This window comes from Schistocerca serialis, chromosome 3 (genome assembly GCF_023864345.2).
Source record: "Schistocerca serialis cubense isolate TAMUIC-IGC-003099 chromosome 3, iqSchSeri2.2, whole genome shotgun sequence".
Lineage (NCBI taxonomy): Eukaryota > Metazoa > Arthropoda > Insecta > Orthoptera > Acrididae > Schistocerca > Schistocerca serialis.
This window is the reverse complement of record NC_064640.1, coordinates 66554248-66580073: the sequence shown is the minus strand read 5'-3', so window position 1 is coordinate 66580073 and position 25826 is coordinate 66554248. Positions and strand designations below refer to the sequence as shown.

The following is a 25826-nucleotide window of genomic DNA, read 5'->3' as shown; positions in this document are numbered from 1 at the left end:
GCTGCGAAATTTATTTCTGCATAAGGCGTATATGCTAGTGAATGTTCAGAATTATGCTGGATGACCACATTACGTGGCGTTTCGTTAATTATTTTATGATAGTAGTATATTTCATGAAGCTCATTAGGAAAAGGAATATGCACACTGTTGTACCCAGCGTATCTATGCATAACGATGCCGTGGTAGCATCGATAGTTGGCATCCCACGCTGTATGTTACAAGTAATGGGAGCCTCAAGTGGCTCCACGCCTCGCGCCGTTGACCAACCATCAGATACCAGCTGTTTAATTTCTGCAGCCGCAATCCCACATCGGCAGTTTCAGTAGTGTCTGCATCCCACTGCAACCTCCTAGCCTACAACTCCGAACTTGAACAGCGCCCTGCTCTCCCTACAGAATTCTGATTTGAACTGCGATTTGTACAGCCGCTCGCGACCGAACAGTATAATGCTAACTTGCCCTATACTTTTTCATTGTGTTTACTCACGGTCAATAAATTCGGCCTACGCCGACGTAGCACGCATATTTCTAGTAGAGAACTGAGACTTTTGTCCAAATTGACCTGGAAGTCTCCAAGTAGGGGACTGGGAGGTATGCGTATTAAAAGAGATTAAGGAAGATAAGTGAAACATTTTCTTCCGTCATACCTGTAGACAGCCACGTGTCTGAAAATACTGATGACGCATTCTGATCGGTGTTATGAATGCCGTTGTATGGAAACTCTTAGTAGTAGACTGTGAAATACGTGGTGAAACTTTGCAAACGGGCCGCACGCACTGTATGTTGTGTTGCAGCGACGGTGCGGAAGCTGGGCCGCCCGCCGCACCTCATCATGCGCATCATGGACTGCGTACTCATCCTGTTCCAGCGCAAGCTGCATCCCATCATCGCGGACACCGCTGCTCCCTGCCCAAAGCCTTCCTGGGCAGAGTCTCTTAAGGTGACCACGTAGCGAAACAACTCCTTAAGTAACTTAAACAACTACACTGACGGGCCAAAACATAATGACAGCTGACTATATCACGACCAAATACTGCCTGGTGGCGTTGCGAGCACGTCATGCAGTAAGAAAAGCGAAGCAGAGGCGAATAGGGAAGCATTATAGTGGTTACATTGGCCGAAACTGGGGATATCCAAGGACAAAAGTAACTTTGACGAAGTGTAGATTGTTATGGAGCAGAAACTGGGAACTAGTATCTCGGAAACGGCGAAGCTGGTTGGCCGTTGGTGTGTTACTATCGTGGTTATCTACGGAAAGAACTGAAGGACGGTGAAACCATCTGTGGGCGACAAGGTTCTCACCAGAGTGGTATGGTGTGTCAGATCTACATCTACATCTACATCTACATTTATACTCCGCAAGCCACCCAGCGGTGTGTGGCGGAGGGCACTTTACGTGCCACTGTCATTACCTCCCTTTCCTGTTCCAGTCGCGTATGGCTCGCGGGAAGAACGACTGCTGGAAAGCCTCCGTGCGCGCTCGAATCTCTCTAATTTTACATTCGTGATCTCCTCTGGAGGTATAAGTAGGGGGAAGCAATATATTCGATACCTCATCCAGAAACGCACACTCTCGAAACCCGGACAGCAAGCTACATCGCGATGCAGAGGCGCCTCTCTTGCAGAGTCTGCCACTTGAGTTTGCTTAACATCTCCGTAACGCTATCACGCTTACCAAATAACCCTGTGATGAAACGCGCCGCTCTTCTTTTGATCTTCTCTATCTTCTCCGCCAACCCGATCTGGTACGGATCCCACACTGATGAGCAATACTCTGGTATAGGTCAAACGAGTGTTTTGTAAGCCACCTCCTTTGTTGATGGACTTTTTCTAAGGACTCTCCCAATGAATCTCAACCTGGTACCCGTCTTTCCAACAATTAATTTTATATGATCATCCTACTTCAAATCCTTCCGCACGCATACTCCCAGATATTTTACAGAAATAACTGCTACCAGTGTTTGTTCCGCTATCATATAATCATACAATAAAGGATCCTTCTTTCTATGTATTCGCAATACATTACATTTGTCTATATTAAGGGTCAGTTGCCACTCCCTGCACCAACTGCCTATCCGCTGCAGATCTTCCTGCATTTCGCTACAACTTTCTAATGCTGCAACTTCTCTGTATACTACAGCATCATCCGCGAAAAGCCGCATGGAACTTCCGGCACTATCTACTAGGTCATTTATATATGTTGTGAAAAGCAATGGCCCCATAACACTCCCCTGTGGCACGCCAGAGGTTACTTTAACGTCTGTAGACGTCTCTCCATTGAGAACAACATCCTGTGTTCTGTTTGCTAAAAACTCTTCAATTCAGCCACACTGCTGGTCTGATATTCCGTAGGCTCTTACTTCGTTTATCAGGCGACAGTGCGGAACAGTATCGAACGCCTTCCGGAAGTCAAGGAAAATAGCATCTACCTGGAAGTCTGTATCCAATATTTTCTGACGACAGAGGACAATGCTAGTACAGGAAGAAGTGTTTTGGAGTACATCATTCAGTGCACATTGTTGAACGTGGGCCTCCACAGAAGACGACACCTGTGTGTTCTCATGTCGACCTAACGACATCGCAGTTCGATTGTCGTATCCGATTAGGCCGTCATACAGACGCAAGACGTCTCTAAAAATTAACCGCGCCACGGATGCGGACCAGAGAAGACAGTATTATGGAGGAGATTTATTTGGGCTTCCTTGCGACCTGTCTAATTCAGCCTGACAGCTGTGGATTACATGAACCTTATTGCGGACAACTTGTACCTCTTCATGCTTGATGTCTTCCCCAACGGCAATGGCATCCTACAACAGAATAACTGTTCGTGCTACAAGACCAGAAACGTGCTAAAGTAGTTTGAGAAACATGATGGTGAACTCAGGTTGATGCTTGGCTACCAAATTGTCTTCATGTGAGACAGATCGAATACATGTGGGACCGTATCGGCCGTCAGCTTCGTGCTCATAAAACCACCAGCCCATAATTAACAGGAATTATTTTCACTGTGCGTAGACATTTGATAGCACACACCTCCAAAGGCCTACCAAGGGTCTGTCGAATCCACGACAAGCAGAATCTCTGTTGTATCGCGTTCCAAAACTGCACAAACACGCTGTTAGCAGGTCGTCATGATGTTTTGGCTCATCAGTCTAGAGAAAACTTCTAACCAACCTTACCCGGTGTAACCTAGCATTAACATGAAGGAGACGAGAATAGTGATTTGTCTCTTAAATTAACAATCTCGCATGTTTATTCCTACAGTTCCATTTATTTTTGGTCCTTTTTGAGGATTCTACTGAAATGCAATTGTTTTGCTAACAACCAGTTGTTAATGATTTAAATAATTAATTTATAGCTATAATTAAAGGTTGTTGAGGACATAAGTAATCAACTGACAGGCACAATTAAACTGTGGGTCTTCTCAGTGAATTTCTATCAGGAAACGTTGCCACTTGAGAACTTTACATATGATTTTTTTCATATGTCTTTAATACATACAGGATCACGCTCTTCAGGATATGTTTTCTGCAATTTGGAACTTCCCGTCCCAGTCACATTTGAAACTGTTCGATTACTGTCAATCCACGCCACCACCATGCTATCTCAGCACGTACGTCACAGCATATGAAACATTTCGTAAATTTATACACAGAAATTTTGCCGTATCTGTGTCATCAGCTTAAATGCATGTTAAAGTACTATGACTACAAAATTTCCCTAACTTACATTAAAATTAAGTTAACCTATGACACGATATGCTCAAATTGCGGGGTGCAGAAAGAAGGAAATAAAGAGTTTGTCGTTTAGAATTGTTAGCTGGGAGACGCCGAAACGTTGTCCAGCCGGCTAGGCAACTACCGTTTTCTTTCTCCACACGCAATGACACCATTCCATGTGGTGTACGAGACATGTCTCATGTTCATCTGTTGAGTATGTGACTGTAATGGGTGTTATTTTTGTGTCTGGTAATGATGATGAGAGAAGGGAGATGCCGAACCCCGGTGCTGACAAGAACCCTACTCCTTTAGAATAGCATCAGAGGTAGACCAGGCTTTACGTCCCCATTCGAGGGATGAATCACCATCAACTGTGTCACATCCCCAGATTCATGAGGCACTGTGGAGAGATTGGCAGTTCAATCGATGATATTGTAACTACCTCCCCTACCCAAGCCGGTGGTGAGAATTTCTTCTACCATCATCATTGAAACTGACTACTTTCTAGTCAAGCGCCACCGACGGATGTGCGTTGCATTTAACAATAGGAAACGTCATGTCCAGAGCTTCACAAATACTATCTAGTGTCCTGTATCGAACTACGTTAAACAAGAATTCACCTATTAATTAGTGCCTCACAATCTATTCCGTACTTTACTTCCTGTATATTTTCATCACACTACAGCAAGTACACTATTTAGTTAGTGCATTTTAGTTTTAATGTTGTTGGATACACAATACCAGCAAATTTGATGAGGAAGTCTGGATATGGTGTTTCCTTATCACTATTTTGATCTGATATGATGTCCAATATTTTTAGTTTTCACATTTACGTCACTCTCGACACTAATCAGTTGTTACTTTTGATGGTCTAAGAAGCCAAAAGCCGCTTTGTAACAAAACGATTATTGATAAAACAATCACGGTTCGTGTACTTTTCTCCTTTAATATAAAATTTTACTTTTCACGTTTAAGACTCTACCATGGTCCAAAGGCTAAAATCTGTGGCATTGTCTTCTGTGTGAGGTGTTGGTGCACCCATCGACGACTGCTATATCTTCTACCCGAGGGATATTATCAAGGAGAATGTTGTAAGCATGCTGCTGCCCCGATATTTAGAATTGTTATGGTTATTCCCGTAAGGTCGTGCGATGGCTACAGACGTTTCTCATTAGGAAAGAGCTTCCTGAATGGCTCTCAGTAGACATTGATCGACAGTTTGACTACATTCTCTCATAAACCAATCTCTTGTCCTATGCGTTGATCCAGCATTTCCTCCAGTTATTATCTCACTTTTGTCATTTTAGACTGGCCTGTATTTTCAGATGATGGCGAGCACAACGTTCCTTCTGCAACTACAGAATTATCCCAAAGACATAATCAATAATGAGATGGTGGAACTGCTTCAGCCATACTTTGAGATGGAAGACTACAATATGGATACGGCCAAAAGAGTCTGCGGTGACGTAGCTGGCTTGCTGTCTTGGACGAAGGCAATGGCCTTCTTTCACAGTGTCAACAAGGAGGTGCTGCCTCTCAAGGTAAAAATTGCTAAAAACAACTGTTTAGCTTCAAAAATTCGATGTTTCTTTATGAATATTTTAAATTACATGTACACGTGGTCAAACTTATGCATACTGATGTACATTCATTGCTGCTCGGTTTTGTCTCAGCTTTGTTCTTCAGGCTGTGTTAGTTGTACGTTAACAGCGGTCCACAGCAGCATGGACAGGTTTATGCATGGACTATTGGCCGATATGTACTTCGTGAAGGGGTTAACTGAGCAGTTTCCACACCGAACGCAACTACATCACAGTTCTTTTACGTAAACAACTTTTACAGTTCTTCATGAGTGAACCTATCCAGTATCATGTTTATCACTGTCAGCGAACAAATAACACTGGCAAAAAAAAAGACAGGATCGAACAGTACTTATTACAAGCCTGAGGACGAAGAGTAAAGTGGACAACTGCTGTCAGTGTAAATTACAGTGAGTGATGGAAGCGGTTTGCTTCCAAACGTGACACACAGCGTATACTGTTGACATTTTAATTGTTGTGCAGACTTTTTCAGGGTGTTCCACAATTCGTGTTACACACTTCTAGAGGTTTTAGAGGGCTGGTAGCTCAAGTTTTACATAGAACCCATGTCCAGAAACGTCATCCAACGGCGCTATAGAGCTTCAAAGTTACAGGTGCCGGAGTCTGTAAATGTGATTCGGTGATGATGTTGCAAACTTTCTAGGTTGATGGAGAAGGGTAAGTGGGGTAAATGCATCAATTTGAGGTAAGGGTCCTTGTACCGGAAACGAACAAGTCGAAAGCTATAATCGAAAACCGTTCTGATACTTCTGGCAATGGAATACACGTACTGGTAGTGTTTTTGTTAAGACTGTAGGGTACACAACTTTCAGACATGGCAGTATGGACCAAAACAAGCAAGAAATATCCAGTAATTATGACCTATAAAATGCATACCTGAGAAACTACAAGCACTTGTTCATCTTCGTTACTGTGAAACACATCTCCTCTCTTAAACAAGTGCTCATAGCTCTCAAGGTATGCATTTTAGAGACTATATTCACTGGACATTTTTTCTTGTTTTGGTCCGTAATACTACCTCCGAAAGTTGGCTACCCTACAATCTTAGCAACGACAGTACCAGTACATGTATTCCACTGTCAGAGGCATCAGAACGGTTTTCGCTTATGACTTTCGACTCTTTCGTTTCCGGTATAGGGACCCTTACCTCAAACTGATACATTTATCGTTCTCCAGCATCCTAGGGAGTTTGCAACATCATCACAGAATCACCATGTGATGCCAGCGCCTATAACTTTGACGCTCTGTAGCGTCCTTGGATGACGTTTCCGGACATGGGTTAATATTTAAAACTTGATCTACTAAGTCCCCTCTACAACCTCTAGAAGTGTGTAGTATGACTTTTGAAACACTCTGTAGACATACCGGTGTGCTTGTCCAGGCGGCAGACAAGCACCAGTGCCATACTGGTTTGCATGCTAGAACACAGATTCAGACTCCTCTGCTGCTCATTGTTGTTTCTAACGCGACATTGGTTTTGTCCTCGGTGGTAAGAAATCTGTGTTTTGTGAACGTCCATTGGTACTAGTACTACGAAGATAATCTTCATATGAATTTTGGACCCTCTGAATTCAAACAGAAGAACATGTAGGTAATATTCCGACTTCTCCACTTGGCACTACATTTTCTAGTGTCCACAGCTCCACTCACTATCTCCAAATGACAAAATGACAATATGTAAATTCAAATAGCAACAGTGAACTACAAATACAAAATGACAGTCTATAAATATGCCCATACCAACCGGAATACCGAAATGCAAAACAGAAACACAACGAACTTACGCATTAACCTAATGCTGTTTTGTCTAAAACTGACACAGTGAGACCGTGGCTGTGTGCAATTCATGTAGGTTGATTCTTACAAAAAAGAAGACGGCAACCAGCCACTATTAATACTGCTATTTATTTAAGTAAACAGCGCCGTAACCGGTTTCGAACAGACAAGTTCATCATCAGACGGCTGTTCACGTGATTTGCAAGATACACTTTACATAATCGTTAGTTTTCGATTTTTATTCTTCAGCTGTGGCGAAATATTCTTGGTGTGTGGGTGACCTACGGTAGAAAACAGTGTTAGAAGCGCCCTATGTGAACATAATTAACCTCCAAACGATGAAATACAGAGTAAATAAATGTGAGGTTAAGTGGTTATGGTACTTACATCGAAAATTCCGCGCGAATTTGTTGCGAAGTTGCAGGAATGTATTTTTCAAATATTCCAAAACATATGCAGCACTTATATAATTTGGACATCACCAAGTGCTGCATATATTTCGCAACACTGTTTTCTACCGTAGGGCACCAACACAAAAAAGTGGTTCACATGGCTCTGAGCACTATGGGACTTAAATTCTGAGGTCATCAGTCCCCTATAACTTAGAACTACTTAAACCTAACTAACCTAAGGACATCACACACACCCATGTCCGAGGCAGGATTCGAACCTGCGACCGTAGTGGTCGCGCAGTTCCAGACTGTAGCGCCTAGAACCGCTCGGCCACTCCGGCCGGCTTCACCAACACACCAAGAATATTTCGCCACAGCTGAAGAATAAAAATCGAAAACTATCGATTATGTAAAGTGTATCTTGCAAATCATGTGAACAGTCATCTGATGATGAACTTGTCAGTTCGAAACCGGTTACGGCGCTATTTACTTAAATAAATAGCAGTATTAATAGTGACTGGTTGCGGTCTTCTTCTTTGTAAGAATCAACCTACATCAGCCTAATACCCGTTTTTTATTTGCTTTTGTGATTGTTTGGTATTAACGTCATACTTTCTCCAGGAAATAGTTTTATTGTAATTCGTTTTATTCTTGTGAAAGTTGCAAGAAGGCTTGAGTGCCCGCCACGGTGCAGCTTCCACTATGTAACGGGAAGTAAAACACTAAAAAAGTGCAGTTACTCTTTAATGAGGCACAGGAGTCCACGGGGCACCACAATATTCCCGATCAATCTCAGAAATTTTGTCTGTGGAGCGTGAGTTCAGCTCGTACATCGAACAGTGGTTGCCGTTTGCAGCGCGCTTCCCACCTTCGCACTGGACAGAGAAGTAGGGAGATGGTAGAGAGAGCGCCGTGGTGTTGCAGGCGAACCTGACGCTGCAGGAGGCGCGCCTCAAGGTGGCCATGGAGGACCTGGCGCGCGCCGAGCAGGAGCTGGAGGACCGCGAGGGCGCGCTGCGCCAGGTCAAGGAGCAGTACGACGCCGCTGTGTCCGAGAAGCAGCGCCTCACCGACGCCGCCAACGTCTGCCTGCGCAAGATGACCGCCGCCACGCAGCTCATCAACGGGCTGGGCGGGGAGAAGATCCGCTGGACGCAGCAGAGCCGCGAGTTCAAGGAGCAGCTCGGCAGGTGCGTACCGAGTAATTCGAAAATCTGATAGCGATCTACAACACACGTGGAAGGCTAGTTGCCATTTTGAAACACAGACTTGGGCGAGAGCTTTTTTTAACAAACAAAGACCATTCAAATCAGAAGTGTGCACTATGTGAACACAAGTATCCGAACACCAGGCTGAAAATGACTTACAAGTTCGTGGCGCCCTCCATCGGTAATACTGGAATTCAATATGGTGTTGACTTGCCATTAGCTTTGATGACAGCTTCTTTTCTCGCAGGCATACGTTCAGTCAGCTGCTGGAAGGTTTCATGGGGAATGGCAGCCCATTCTACACGGAGTGCTGCACTGAGGAGAGGTATCGATGTCGGTCTATGAGGCCTGGCACGAAGTCGGCGTTCCAAAACATCCTAAAGGTGTTCTATAGAATTAAGGTCAGGACTCTGTGTAGTCCAGTCCATTACAAGAATGTTATTGTCCTGTAACCACTCGGCCACAGGCTGTGCATTATGAACAGGTGCTCGATCGTGTTGGAAGATGCAATCGCCATCCCCAAATTGCTCTTCAGCAGTGAAGAAGGTGCTTAAAAAATCAATGTAGGCCTGTGCTGTGGTAGTGCCACGCAAAACAACAAGGGGTGCAAGCTCACCCCATGAAAAATACGACCACACCTTAACACCACCGCCTCCGAATTTTACTGTTGGCACTACACACGCTGGCAGATGACGTTCACCAGGCATTCGCTATACCCACACCCTACCATCGGTTCACCACATTGTGTACCGTGATTCGTCACTCCACACAACGTTTTTCCACTGTCCAATCGTCCAATGATTATGCTCCTTACACCAAGCGAGACGTCGTTTGGCATTGCCGACGTGTTGTGTGGGTTATGAGCAGCCGCTCGACCATGAAATCCAAGTTTGCTCACCTTCCGCCTAACTGTCATAGTACTTTCAGTGGATCCTGATGCATTTTGGGATTCCTGTATGATGGTCTGGATAAATGTGTGCCTACTACACCTTACTACCATTTTCAACTGTCGGCGGTCTCTGTCAGTCAATAGACGAGGTCGGCCTGTATGCTTTTGTGCTGTACGTGTCGCTCCACGTTTCCACTTCACAATCACATCACAAACAGTGGACCTAGGGATGTTTAGGAGTGTGGAAATCTCGCGTAGCCGTCCGCTGTGGCAGAGCGGTTGTAGGCGCTTCAGCCTGGAAGCGCGCGACCGCTACTGTCGCAAGTTAGAATCCTGTCTCGGGCATGGATGTGTGTGATGTCCTTAGGTTAGTTAGGTTTAAGTAGTTCTAATTTCTAGGGGACTGATGACCTCAGATGTTAAGTCACATAGTGTTCAGAACCATTTGAACCATTTGAATCTCGCGTACAAACGTATGACACAAGTGACACCCAATCACCCAACCACGTTCGAAGTCCGTGAGTTCCGCGGAGCGCCGCATTCTGCTCTCTCATGATGTCTAATGACTACCGAGGTCGCTGATATGGAGTACCTTGCAGTAAGCGGTAGCACAATGCACGTAATATAAAAAAACGTGTGTTTTTGGGAGTGTCCGGATAGTTTTGATCACATAGTGTATCTTATACATTCCTTTCAGAGAACCGTAGAAATTCTGGTTATACATTACCTTACAAAAAGTATCTCTACACCCCTATTTAATACGGAATTGATGATGAGAGGTTGATCCCCAGTATACACTCAGGTGACAAAAGTCATCGTGTTGGACCTCCTTTTCCCTGGCGTAGTGCAGCAACTCGACGTGGCATGGACTCAACATGTCTTTGGAAGTCCCCTGCAGAAATATTGAGCCATGCTGCCTCTATAATCGTCCATAACTGCGAAAGTGTTGCCGATGCAGGATTTTGTGCACGAATTGATCTCTCGATTACGCCCCATAAATGTTTGATGGGATTCATGTCGGGTAATGTGGATGGCCAAATTATTCGCTAGACTTGTCCAGAATGTTCTTGAAAACAAATTCCGAACAATTCTGGCCCAGTGATTGGCGCATTGTCAATTCCGAACAATTCTGGCCCAGTGATTGGCGCATTGTCATCCACAAAAATTCCATTGTTGTTTGGGAACATGAAGTTCATGAATGGCTCCAAATGGTCTCCAAGTAACCGAACGCAACCATTTCCAGTCGCCATTACGGAGCCACCACCAGTTTGCACAGTGTTTTGTTGACAGCTTCGGTCGAGGGCTTCGTGAGGTCAGCCCATCAGTTCTTACCAACTGAAATCGGTACTCAACTTACCAGGCTGCGGTTTCCCAGTCGTCTGGGGTTCAACTGATATGGTCACGAGCCCAGGAGAGGCGCTGCAGGCGATGCCGCGCTGTTAGCAAAGACACTCCATTCAGTCGTTTGCTGTCATAGTCTGTAACGCCACATTTCACCGCTCTACCCTAACGGATACGATCGTCGTACGTCCCACATTGATTTTTGTCGTTATTTCACGTAGTGTTGGATGTCTGTTAGCACTGACAACTCTTCGCAAACGCCGCTGCTCTCGGTCGTTAAGTGAAGGCCGTCGGCTACTGCATTGTCCGTGGTGACAGATAATGCCCGAAATTTGATATTATCGGTACACTCTTGACAATGTGGGTCTCGGAATATTGAATTACCAAAAGATTTCCGAAATAGAATGTTCCATGTGTCTACCTGAATCACATGAGTAGAAATGGCAGCTCCGCCAATGCATTGCCGTTTTATACCTTGCGTACGTGATACTACCTCCGCCTGTACATGGGCATATCGCCATCCCATGACTTTTGTCACCTATGTGTAAAACAAGCCAGAAGTATTCTGTTGTCAGTAAAGAAGCAGTAACAGCATAGGTGAGGTTGGTGGAATCACTCATGGGAAAATTCCTGCAGTAGTGGGTGTTAGAGCTGCACCTTTTTTAGATTGAAGTCAGCTGATAGGTATTCCTGCTTAAGGGAAGTCTCTCTAACAAGGGAATCACTTTTGACAAAGCTTAGGTATCCGAGTAATGAGGGAATTAGTATATTTCATCAAAATATACAAGGTATTAGAGATAAAGTTAGTGAACTGCTTATAGATGTTGACTCTGAAATTATTGGTATATCTGAACACTTCTTAAATACGGAGATAATTCAGAGGCTTCCTTTACCAGGATACAGGTTGGCTGCATCCATTTTCAATAAGCTACCACAAGAACTCAAAAATCTTAGCAGTAGCCCAAACTCTTTTAAGTCCAAACTGAAGAGTTTCCGCATGGCTCACTCCTTCTATTCTGTCGAGGAGCTCCTGGAAGAGCTAAAAAATTAAGCAAATTCCAGTGTTACATTGTTGATTTTCTTCATTTAAACTTACGACTTGTAACCTGAATATGTTTTTTTATATTTCATTTTATCTGTTTCTAATATCGTGTTATAATTTCATGTATTGACTCGTTCCATGACCATGGAGACTTCTCCTTAATTTGGTCCTACGAAACAATAAAGAAATAAATAAATAAATAAAAAATGGGCTATTCAGTGACATCGAACGTGGACTAGTGATCGGATTCCACCTGATGATCCATCAGGGATATTTCAAACCTTCTAAATCTGTCCAAGTCGACTGTTGGCGTTGTGACTGTGAAGTGGAAAGATGAAGGACCAACCATAGCTAAATCGAGAGCAGATAGCCTTCATGCACCGATGGGCAAGGACCGTCGGCACTGGGGAGGGTGGTTGTGAAAAGTCGCACGAAATCAGCGGAAGAAATCACTCGTGAGTTTTAAAGTGTTACCAGCAGTGCAACTAGCATAGTGACTCTGAGTAGAAGGTTAAAAATAATAGCGTCAGTGGTCGAGCGACTGCTCGTAAACCTCACATTCTGTAGTCAGTGCTAAGTGACGCTTGAGGCGGTGTAAAGAGCGACACCACTGGACAGTGGATGATTGGAAGCGAGTGATTTGGGGTAATGAGTCACGCCATACCCTGTGGCAATCCGATGGATGGGTCTGAGTTTGACGGACGCCTGGCGAACGTTGCCTGCCATCATTTGTAGTGGCAAGAGCGAAGTACGGAGGTGGTACTCGTGCGGTATGGGGGAGTTTTCCGTCGTTACAGTGTGTTTCCCTTGTTACCCTTAATAAAACGCTAAACGTGGAAATATATGAATACATTTAACAGCATTATGTACTGCGTACAGTAGAGGAACAATTGAGAGGCGATGATTGTTTGTTTTAGCATGACAATGCACCGTGTTATTAAGTAGCAACTGTCAGGCAGTGGTTTGTGGACAATAACTTAACTGAAATGAACTGACCTGCCCAGAGTCCCAACCAGACTGCAATGGAACACTTTTGGGATGAATAACAGCGTCGACTTTTCAGCAGGTTCCAGCGTCCGACATCACTTACCCCTCTGATTTCAGCTGTTAAAGAAGAATGTGCTGCCATTTGTAACGTATCAGTAAATCACATCGTATTTGCGAGAGTGTATGGGTGTCATCTGTGGCCGAAACAGTGTGTCATGTATGAATCGAAGGAACTGTATGACTGATTAAATAATTTGCTGTTTATGTCACTGTTTACCACAATTGTATAATAAGCACTTCTAGAACTAATAACAAAATCTATATACATATGCCATCTCTAAGTTACATAGTGTAACTAATATGATCGACTCACTAGCCATTACAGGACGATGCTACCGCATACTGGTCTTATCGATTTAACAGTATGACACCTTTGGATAAATATGGTGTATCAATATATGCAAACTTTTGTACGTTCAGTTTGTTAACCTTATAGTGTGTTTATATGTTTATAAATTTTGTCATTTCAAGGAAATATTATTAGGAAAATCTGTTGGGCGGGAGTGTAAGCTTTGAAACCATTTGTTTTGTATAAGGTGATAGGAAGTCACCTGTTGCAAAAATTGACATGCCAACAAATATTAAAGGCTTTGGAAAGTGTGGCGCGAAACGTTTAGTAAAATATCCTATGATGTAAAAGTCGTTGGAGATTTATTTGATTGTAATACACGTGAGTTAGCATTGATATTTTTGTGGTTTGACGGAATGATGAATGGTTTAATAAAGACAACCTGACCCCACTCAAGATAGTGATTACAAGTGCTCGAGGGCGTAATTATGACGCCGGCAATGGAAATAGACGCGAAATTAGAACTTGTGGCTCTTTGTCGTAAGTTCTAGAAGTGTTTATTGGGCAGCTGTTGTAAAGAGTGACATGAACTGTAAATTATTTAATGAGTCAATATAGATCTTTCTGAGGAACATATTTTGAAGAAATTTAATAAATGTCACTGTGTGAAAAAGCGTCTTAGCTAAGTTATCGTTTTGTCACTAATAAGGAATCTTTTCAGTGCATAAAAGGAACTTTAACTTTATCATGTCTGTTATGGTAAAATTGTTGATCAGCGTGGACAATAAGTACAGTGAATTGCCATTATGTAAAAGAAAGGGCAGCACTTGTGATTGGACGAAAGAGTGCTGTAACATATTGGTACTGTGATTGTTTTGAAGTACAATTATTGGAATTTCACAGAATTTAGCAGCAATTTTGGATGAATTTAACACTCTCAAAATTTATTCATATTTGCAGTATAGTTAACTTTTCACGTATATCAGTTTGCGCTTAAAAGACTGCCAATTCGTTCATGTCAAGTAATGACCTTTCCATAGATTTTTGGTGTTCTTGTTGTTTATGACAGATCTGCTTTGCACATGAGACACAAAGTACACTCATTTTACAAACATGTGACGCAGGTTGTTGCAGTTCATGGATTATATTTGGTGCTAGAACTTATGTACAAGATGAGACTACGATGTAGTAATTAGATAACTGATGCATGAGACTTAAATACTATGTTATTGTGCTTTAGTGATTCCTTAGTTAACTGCACATGCGTCCAGACGTACTCGAGTAAGTGTTTATGGCTAAGTGGAAAAAGTTAAACTGTTAATCATTGTGCTAACTTTGAGAGCACATGTTAATTTGATTATATGTTTTGAGAACTGCTTTCATTTGAGGTTACTGACAAATTAAGTAATTAGATATTTTGGTTTTGTGAGTGGCATACTGCACTGTTTAAACAAGTGTTCATTACAGATAAAAACTAATTCATAGAAACAGTATGTGGGAAAGTAACACTACCCCAGTCATAGTCTGGCGCGCTAGGGTCCACACAGACTACATTTACTATTTGAACTATATTAATTGCTTCTGAACAACATTTCATTACTTTATGGTTTTTTACTTATTATAGTATACTAATGGGTAAAGACGGAGTGGGCCAATGCAGGTGGCTTCTGCTTGACAGGACAAGTCACAATTCATTGTACTTTACCAATACTAGGATGAGCTTGCTGTTTGAATGAAAATTTTTCTTGGGAGTTTTTGTTGTAAGAACCCAAAGATTTCAATATTAAATTACAATAAGGTGTTTGACCACTCTGTTAATATTAGACAGCAAGTAATTAAAACTGAGGGTGAAACATTTATATAACAGGAAATTGGTGGAGACAGCGACACATTAGCTGAAGTGACAAAAACCGAGGTGAAACCTGTAGTGGAAAAAGTAACAGCAGAAATTAAACGAGAAAATGCTGATATAATGGCTCAAGTGGACCAAATGTTTCGTTTTACTAATGCCTGAATTTTGGACAGGACAGGCTAAAGTGGAATTGGAACAGAGTGAGTTGCCAAATAAAATGGAAATGGGACACAGTGAATTGACGCATAAAGTGGAAACAGGGAAAAATTTTTTAGAGGCAGTACTAAGGAAGTTAGAGCTAGGAGAAAGTGTTTTGGAGAGAAAAAGTAATGAAGTTCAATAGAAATTTTTTTTAAATCTTAGAAAAGTAAAGAAGGAACTTATTGTTAGACAATAGGATCTAACAAAGGGATCAGAGTATTGAGATAAGATCCTTGAGGAGAACGATATTATTGATACCTTAAGGGAGAAACTACCTACAAGCAAAATATGTTTGATGTTGACTAACAATTAAATATTAGATTAATTTTTGAAAAGAGTAAGGGAGATAGACAGATGGGACACTGATAGTACTGAATATTAGTACTGACCGAGTGGTGTGAATCAGGATAACAGGAGACAAATGTGCCAGATGGGACGCGTTGATCACAGTGGTAGGGGCAGAGAAATGAATCAACACAGGGCTGGGAATCGTTTCAGGGAAACTATAATCCACATCAGTAAATAGGGCCCATGCCAAGGCAGGTTCTAACAGAGGGTCCAGTAGTAGAAACTATCGCTGTCCTGAGAATATGAGAGTGAATTATTCAACACAAGTTGGGAATAAAAATAAGAATGAGAGATCTTTTGGTAGAGTAGGTAGAGCACTTACAATTTACATCATATCGCGGAGCCAGGAGCTAGGTGGGCAGTGCTGGTTTAGGTAATGAGACGGACTTGGCACGATTTAATAGGACCCAATAAATTATATTTTTTTCCCTTAAAATTTCACAGTGATGTTCTTTTTGTGACCTTTCTCTTAATTGGCAATGAAGTAAGTAGTATGTCTATATTGTTTATGGCCCGTAGTTCAACTTCCTGCCGCTAGTCGGATCGGCAGTCGCCCACTGGTGAGAAATTTAAAAATACAAAATTTTGTACCCCTTCCACCTACTCCATACCCCTTTCCAGCCAATTTAGCGCAGTATTAAAAGGAGGCAGCAAATCTGAATTTAGCTGTGAAATTACGCAAGCTTCATCTGAATAGAGCCGCACATTCATTCACTTGATGATAGCAAGTAGGAATTTGTGCACACCAACTTACGTTACGAAAGAAAATTTCCTTTCCTTCTTTTTTCGCAGGCTGGTGGGTGACGTCGTATTGGCTACTGGCTTCCTCTCGTACTGCGGCCCATATAACCAGGAGTTCCGGGCCGGACTCGTTAACAGCTGGAAGACTACGCTCAAGTCCAAGGAGATCCCGTTCACTAACGACCTGAATATCACTAACATGCTTGTAGATAGTGCGACGGTAAGAATCCCTCTACTTTTTTTGCAGTCTCGTCTACGTCAAATTTGTCCAGTTTGTTGCGAACTTGTCTGCCTAACATTACGTACAAGAGACGGTCGAAGTTTTTTTCTGTGTATGACATGAACGTAAATATGTTTTTTTTAATATTATATGTATGTTCTGAAATAGTCATTTGCATTCGGTCCCATATTTGACCATATGGTGGCATAAGAGCTTTATGTCAGAATCTGGTTTGTCATCACATTACATCCACGTTGGTTTAAATACTACCGAATCTATCTCAGCAACCCAAGTAACAAATTTGTACTTGCAGCTATTCTTGCTGATAAATTTTCCCTATGAAAATTGTTTGTTTTATGACACTCATACTCTCTGACACGGGACATTAATAAATGGACAACAGTGATGGCTAATTTAACATTTTCACCAAAATGTAGTCAGCATGTAACGTCTTACATCAGCTGCTAAAGTTGATTTTATTTTATAAATGAAATGCGACGTATAGAGAGGTTTGTGTTATATGTCATATGATGTCCAAACGTAGATTAGTACATTATTTAACAGTTGGCCAGGAGTTAGTGTATTAGGCATGTAGTTTGTATTCATTTACAACGTATTATCTACGCAGTAGAAACATTTGAAGTAATCATATGGACAGATTATGCACTTTGCGTTCCCAGTGATACTTCACCCATCCATGTGGATACCCCTGCAAGCAGAGCGAGACCACGAACCGGAAGAATAATTACGTTTTAAGTAACTGGGGAGCTACTTGACCGACCGGTGGACCGCCACTCCAAACATGGTGTCGGTATTTTGCCGGCAACACACTACAATCTGCTCGATCAGAGCAACCTTTACGATCCATATCGAAGTGTAGATTCAAACTACTAGTACCTTTCATCCACCTATGCTTTCGCTTCTACATAAATTGTGTTCTTATACGCTGTCCAGTCACATTAATGTGACCGACTGTCAAAAACTAAACAATCATCATTTGCAGTGCTGCCGCTGAAAGGCGTGCAGGTAGAGGGCCGATGAGCTTCTGTAAGCTACAGACAGGGATGTGGAGCAATGCCGATTCCAGAGTCGGGGTCAACTGCGCTAGGTTGCTCAGTTGAGGATCGATGGTGCAAACAGCCCGATCGGGGTGGTCCAAAAGATTCTCGATTGGGCTTAAATTCAGTGAGTTTGGTGAAAAGAGGAGTACGGTAAACTCATCCCGGTGCTCATCAAACCACGCACGTACCGTACATTGCAAACTGCGTGACACATTGCATTGTCCTGCTGGTAGGTGCCACCGTGCCAATGAAAAACAGATTGCACATAGGGGTAGATATGGTCCCCAAGGATAGATGCGTACTTTTGTTGATCCATTGTGCCTTCCAGAATGATGAGATCACCCACGGAATGCCACGAAACATTCCACAGACCGTAACACTCCCTCCTCCTGCCCGGACCCTTCATGTGCTTGTTGCAGGGTGTTAGATTTCAGACGTTTGAACCGTACACACCAATGCCCATCTGTCCGTAAAAAAATGTGATTCATCTGAAAAGTCCACCTGTCGCCACTTAGTGGACGTGCAGTTGCATGCGTGCCTGCTACGGAGGCCCCATACGCAGCAACGTTCGCAGCACGATCGTTGAGGAGACGCTGTTGGTGGCCCCTTGGTTCATCTGAGCAGTCAGTTCCGCAACAGTTGCACGTCTAATCGCCCGTACACATCTCAGTAGGCGTCGTTCATCCTGTCATTATGAGCCGTAGTGCACCATAGTTACCTCGGCGGCGGCTTTGGATAGCGTCATTTTGCCATTGTGCCACGAAAGTCAATGATCATGCCCTTTACTACGCCAGATAAATCGGTCCGTTTCCGCATTATGACTGCGACTGCACTGTTTTCCGCGTCTCCCCGACATGCTGTATATACCATCCACTGCTAGCGTTGCGACCTACCGTCTGTTAGTGGTTATTGCACGTTGGCGTCGAACATAGGCAGTGGTCACATTAATGTGACAGGACAGCGCATGTCTGCGCAAAAAGGTAGTTGACGTAGGAACTCATGATAACTCCCTGTTTTGCGAGTCAGCAATGTAAAATTTTTAACATTGCCCTCCTGTTTCAGCAGTTATACTTATTTGTAATCAGATTTCCATTACACATCGGGATTTCAGGGCATTAACTTCCTTGGTGTTAGCGCTTGATTAATGTGATAGGGACAGTACGGTTCCTAATGCGGAGCGAGGCAGGGGGGGGGGGGGGGAGGGCGGAGGGGTTAGTGGGAGTAAGCGAGGGAGATCTAGTCGGATACTCAGTGTAAATGGGACGTGGAAAAACTGTCAATATTATTGTACTTTTAAGGGAAGTAGTACAGATTTATAAGAAACAAAGGTTTTCTGGTATTACTGCAAAACCTGAAAGAAATATTAATTGAAAAATGACTCACCTCTTACACACAGGGTGAAGAAAAACAAGCTGAAAATAAGGCCACAGCATGGTACGAGGCATCGATTCGGGCAAGGCAACCAAAGGAAATATGGCCATAAAAGCGATAGTAGATCTGAAACGAGTGCATGGAAATCAACGCCCGTGATGAGCAGGTCGTGGAAATTATTAGACTATGAAAATCATTCGCAACATTCCAGGAATTTTCGAGAGCTCGAAAGTCATTTATTCAATCATATCAATTTTTCAGCTATTTTGGAGGCAGGAATTTAAAGCATTTGCTTCAAAAATGTGATTTCAGAGCAAAAAATACATTAAAATTTAAGTTTTTCACTATTGCCTTAGTTTACACTTACTGATCTACAGTACTTAGAGTGGAAGTTCATTAATGTTGTATGTGTTTTAGCAGAAATTTAAACATGTGGGTTTAAGATTTCTGCAGTATAGCTTATTACACTCCTGGAAATGGAAAAAAGAACACATTGACACCGGTGTGTCAGACCCACCATACTTGCTCCGGACACTGCGAGAGGGCTGTACAAGCAATGATCACACGCACGGCACAGCGGACACACCAGGAACCGCGGTGTTCGCCGTCGAATGGCGCTAGCTGCGCAGCATTTGTGCACCGCCGCCGTCAGTGTCAGCCAGTTTGCCGTGGCATACGGAGCTCCATCGCAGTCTTTAACACTGGTAGCATGCCGCGACAGCGTGGACGTGAACCGTATGTGCAGTTGACGGACTTTGAGCGAGGGCGTATAGTGGGCATGCGGGAGGCCGGGTGGACGTACCGCCGAATTGCTCAACACGTGAGGCGTGAGGTCTCCACAGTACATCGATGTTGTCGCCAGTGGTCGGCGGAAGGTGCACGTGCCCGTCGACCTGGGACCGGACCGCAGCGACGCACGGATGCACGCCAAGACCGTAGGATCCTACGCAGTGCCGTAGGGGACCGCACCGCCACTTCCCAGCAAATTAGGGACACTGTTGCTCCTGGGGTATCGGCGAGGACCATTCGCAACCGTCTCCATGAAGCTGGGCTACGGTCCCGCACACCGTTAGGCCGTCTTCCGCTCACGCCCCAACATCGTGCAGCCCGCCTCCAGTGGTGTCGCGACAGGCGTGAATGGAGGGACGAATGGAGACGTGTCGTCTTCAGCGATGAGAGTCGCTTCTGCCTTGGTGCCAATGATGGTCGTATGCGTGTTTGGCGCCGTGCAGGTGAGCGCCACAATCAGGACTGCATACGACCGAGGCACACAGGGCCAACACCCGGCATCATGGTGTGGGGAGCGATCTCCTACACTGGCCGTACACCACTGGTGATCGTCGAGGGGACACTGAATAGTGCACGGTACATCCAAACCGTCATCGAACCCATCGTTCTACCATTCCTAGACCGGCAAGGGAACTTGCTGTTCCAACAGGACAATGCACGTCCGCATGTATCCCGTGCCACCCAACGTGCTCTAGAAGGTGTAAGTCAACTACCCTGGCCAGCAAGATCTCCGGATCTGTCCCCCATTGAGCATGTTTGGGACTGGATGAAGCGTCGTCTCACGCGGTCTGCACGTCCAGCACGAACGCTGGTCCAACTGAGGCGCCAGGTGGAAATGGCATGGCAAGCCGTTCCACAGGACTACATCCAGCATCTCTACGATCGTCTCCATGGGAGAATAGCAGCCTGCATTGCTGCGAAAGGTGGATATACACTGTACTAGTGCCGACATTGTGCATGCTCTGTTGCCTGTGTCTATGTGCCTGTGGTTCTGTCAGTGTGATCATGTGATGTATCTGACCCCAGGAATGTGTCAATAAAGTTTCCCCTTCCTGGGACAATGAATTCACGGTGTTCTTATTTCAATTTCCAGGAGTGTAGTATAGCAAATCAATGGTATTACGGGATTTCTAGCGTTGTTGTTTTAGACGTTAAGTGCTAGCCAGTAAATATAACAGAAAATTCGAGTCTAACGTAACCTGCCACAGATAGAAATTTAAAGTTTGCCGTACTTTGACTGTTCAGCTGAAAGCATTATCATCCTCTAATTTAATTATTAACTGTGCTCTTCAGCGGGCAGATGTTAGCTGGGACGCGTTAATTTAAAGGCACACACTTACGCGCCCTCATCACTGATTGGCGTTCGTGTCATGGCCGTAGCTCCATAACGATGCATGTCATGCGGGGTAATCTGGAAAAATTTGTTCGAGTCGATGTCCTCCACCCTTCTCTGACCTTATTATTAGCTTGTTTTTATCCACCCTGTCTCTAAATGGCCATTATGGAAAGGGCGGAAATCATTTCCGTTTCTTAGCAGCAGATACTGGATACTTTACAACTGTCAAAAGGACAGAGGGTAAGAATCCGACTAGACGTCATGCTAGAACCATAACACGTATCAGACTTTGTGACGGTTCTCAATCTTTGTATCTTCACAGGCTGGAAGTTCTGGCACATACGTACTGCAAAAAAGAGACCGAATGAGATCGCAGACTAGAGACCTGCGTGACCGAGTAAGCGAGCACAAAATGCCGAGCACAGATACATGATCTAATAATAGGAAATGTTTGGCTCTAAAGATGCTAAATGCGTCATTATCCGTACACGACTACATCCAGCGCATTGTCTTGATACTTTTACAACAAAATATTGGCACACACCTGCCTCCGTACGTGGAAACAGCACCCTAATAATGACTGTGTAACTTACTATTTGTTACGAAATTAACGTCTAACTGCGCAGTCTGTATAGTTTTCGTACAGTAATGATCGTGTAAGAAATTAAATAGCACTGTGACGTGGTCGTCCTGCTCCATACAGGTTTCAGAGTGGACGCTGCAAGGTCTGCCGAATGACGAGCTGTCTGTGCAGAACGCTCTGATTGTGACCAAATCCAGTTCGTACCCACTGCTGGTGGACCCTCAGACGCAGGGCAAGATGTGGATCAAGCACAAAGAGGCCTGCAACGAATTGCAGATAACTTCCCTGCACCACAAGTACTTCCGCACGCATCTGGAAGACAGTCTCTCCCTGGGCAGGCCGCTGCTCATAGAGGACGTGGGCGAAGAACTCGACCCCATCATCGACAACGTGCTCGAGAAGAACTTCATCAAATCGGGCAGCATAGAGAAGGTCAGCTTCACTGCTAGCAGTTGCTTGGCATCTACTCTCTTCTTGTGCAAATGTTCCATTATTGTAATAACATTCGTCGACTTTTTATTTTGTTATTCACTAGTACGTCCACGGTGTCCGTAGTTGGTCTACAGTTATGTACAACTACTTAAGATATCTGAAATAAGTCTGCGCGACTGCTAAAAATGAATATTTATTCTACCATACGAGTTTCGTTTCATTCTTATAATACGTTCTCAGTGGTCTGTGATCCGACAGCTTTATTATGTTAGTTTATTTCTAAGTGTAATACTTACTTACTGTATTTTCATCTGATTTCTGCTTGCATGTACATTTGACATATATTCGTTGTTTAGCGCTGATTATTTTGGACACTTTGGAAACTAATCTAGAATACTATAGATTTCCAGATGTAAAACACGACTAAGTATGGAAGCACTATTGCACACACATATGTATTAACGTTCGACTGGCTACACATATTTCTAATAATTATTATTTAGAATGAAGAAAAAGACCCTATAAACTCACAAACGTGAGAATGACGTCTACAGAATATACGAAGAACTCAATCTACAGAATATAGGAAGAACTCAAATGACACATATTTTGGACATTGCTTCTTAATGAAATAACTAGTGTAACTTATTTCTCAAAAGACCTCCAGGACACACTTCGGCTCGATTTGGCGATCTTTGACTGACTTCGTGTAACGCCATGACGCGGCAACTATCTCGTAGATACGAATAAACATTTACGTTATTACTTTTATTGCTGCTAGTAAATTTTTTTTCTCATTCCTTCTCGTGTATTTCCTGTTAAAGTAAGAGAATTTAAAACTCCTTAGTGTTTGATGATGTCCCTCCGCAGTAAGAGACGAAACATAGGCAGATTATTCTGTTTTAGACTACGATTCAGTTTCCAAAAACCATGTTCCGTTAAGATTCGTCATTTTGGTGCCTTAACTATCAAAATTCAGTATTATAAACTTAGAGCAAGGATGCGTTATAACACACAACCATCATCAATTGTATTAATATAGTTGAATCACTTTCAAAGTTCTTTGTTTTAGGTGGTTGTTGGAGACAAAGAATGCGACGTGATGCCAGGTTTCATGTTGTACATCACAACAAAGCTCCCAAATCCAGCATATTCACCGGAAATTAGCGCCAAAACGTCTATAATTGACTTCACTGTGACAATGCAGGGGCTGGAGGATCAGTTGTTAGGTAAGTAGGAGCATGGCAAAAGATTCCATACCTATAAACTCTACAGAATGACTCGCATTTTCTCGTTCTCAGTAATGCTGATTATATTAATGCACCTCATACACTTACACTATCCCCTTTCAGTTCGTAGTTACGTTAATGTTGACATCACAAAATAAATACTGGTACGTAATTTATTGTTTTTTGCCAGGTTACTACTTGATTCGGTTTTTGTAGTTGACAGGTGCGGTTTTTCAAAAGGGATTCATCATTCATATTATTATGCATGAAGGAAACTAATGTGTATATGTATGAGAAATTGTATTGCAAAATCAGATTAAGTTCCTAGATGCTTCCCTTCTCACATGAAACTCTGGGAATTACTCCAAACTGTAGCTCCTAACGTAGATAGCAGTGTTACCTTGTCGAAGTGTGGAGTTGAACGCTGAATAGAGCATACGTAGTGCTATGAATAAAGGATGGAAACTTTCTACAAGGAACCACTATAAATTTTCGGGAGTGGTTTCCTAACAAGGCTCTGCTTTATTCTTTTATTTTCTAAGTCTAAAATACGAAATATCGTCTCAAATTACTGAGTGCTCCAGAAATGTTAATTCGAAACTAATCTTCCTAATTTTACTACCGGATCTATACTGAGACATGTTTTTCAACATTAAATGAATCAACAGTAGTTTCTATTGTCTATCCATAATACTGTATTTGTGTTGCTATAGAATAGGCCTTTAAAGTATAAATATTGCTGTTCGAACAAGATTTTTATTCGTTTTAAATGATTTGCTGTGAGTTCTTGGTGAAATATTGTAACTACACTGCCACCACAATAAAAGGGTCGTTTTTTAAAAACCAATAATTATGTAACATTTTCACGCAGAAATTTGAAATTTGGCTCAAAGGTGTCCACGACCTTCCTCTATAATGGTGCAAAATTGTGGCGCTCTCCCACCGTTCCCTCTGACTCGGCGAAGCTTCAAACAGCAAGGTGTTGACACGCGCGAAAAAAGACCAGTGCTCAGTTCATCTTAGGTGTAAGATGGGTTAATGAAGTCACATTGGCACCAAATTTCACCACGCTACGCCAACGCCACCCCGGGAGTGTCACACCATGGGAAGCTCGTCACACACCCTAATACCCACATTTCATCCCCTCCTTTGGCGCCTCTGCGATGGAGGTCAAAACCGTGACGCCCAGCGTTGAAGTGACGCGCTTTTCTGATGGTTGACCGAGAAAAACATTTCAGACGCACCTTCGCTCAGAATCGACATCAAATGGCCTCAGGAGGTGGCATATAGGGCGCCAATGAAACCACCGCTTCCCTTGGAGCGTTATTCCAACACATTTCCCGACCAAAACAGACAGTTTGCACTGCGATGAGCAACAGAACGACGTTCTTGACAACGCTCGACACTGATGACACCACCTGGACGATTCAACCCTTCTCTAAGAACATTGTGGGGCTGAAACCCTATTGGTAGAAAATCCGAAGAAATTCTGGTCGTATGTAAAGTACACAAGCGGCAAGACGCAGTCAATACCTTCGCTGCGCAGTGCCGATGGTACTGTTACCGACGACTGTTCCGCTAAAGCGGAGTTATTGAACGCAGTTTTCCGAAATTCCTTCACCAGGGAAGACGAATGGAATATTCCAGAATTTGAAACACGAACAGCTGCTAGCATGAGTTTCTTAGAAGTAGATAACTTAGGGGTTGCGAAGCAACTCAAATCGCTTGATACGGGCAAGACTTCAGGTCCAGATTGTATACCGATTAGGTTCCTTTCAGATTACGCTGATACAATAGCTCCCTACTTAGCAATCATGTACAACCGCTCGTCCACGAATAGATCTCTACCTACAGATTGGAAAATTGCGCAGGTCGCAGCAGTGTTTAAGAAGGGTACTAGGAGTAATCCATCGAACTACAGACCTATATCATTGACGTCGGTTTGCAGTAGGGTTTTGGAGCATATACTGTATTCAAACATTATGAATCACCTCGAAGGAAACGATCTATTGATACGTAATCAGCATGGTTTCAGAAAACATCGTTTATGTGCAACGCAGCTATCGACAGGGGATCTCAAGTTGATTCCGTATTTCTAGATTTCCGGAAAGCTTTTGACACCGTTCCTCACAAGCGACTTCTAATCAAGCTGCGGGCCTATGGGGTATCGTCTCAGTTGTGCGACTCGATTCATGATTTCCTGTCAGGAAGGTCGCAGTTCGTAGTAATAGATGGCATATCATCGAGTAAAACTGAAGTGCTATCAGGTGTTCCCCAGGGAAGCGTCCTGGGACCTCTGCTGTTCCTGATCTATATAAGTGACCTGGGTGACAATCTGAGCAGTTCTCTTAGGTTGTTCG

General features: G+C 43.3%; 1 protein-coding gene across 1 annotated transcript in view; it reads left to right on the top strand.

Moving 5' to 3' along the window:
• Positions 1–25826, top strand: part of LOC126471528 (dynein axonemal heavy chain 5) — a 1073018-nt gene that overhangs the window by 836297 nt on the left and 210895 nt on the right. Inside the window, exons 54-59 of the mRNA XM_050099754.1 lie at positions 794–939; positions 5044–5259; positions 8412–8677; positions 16497–16665; positions 21926–22237; positions 23310–23466. Of these exons, the coding sequence (XP_049955711.1) occupies positions 794–939; positions 5044–5259; positions 8412–8677; positions 16497–16665; positions 21926–22237; positions 23310–23466 (1266 nt within the window). The remainder of the gene's footprint in view (positions 1–793; positions 940–5043; positions 5260–8411; positions 8678–16496; positions 16666–21925; positions 22238–23309; positions 23467–25826) is intronic.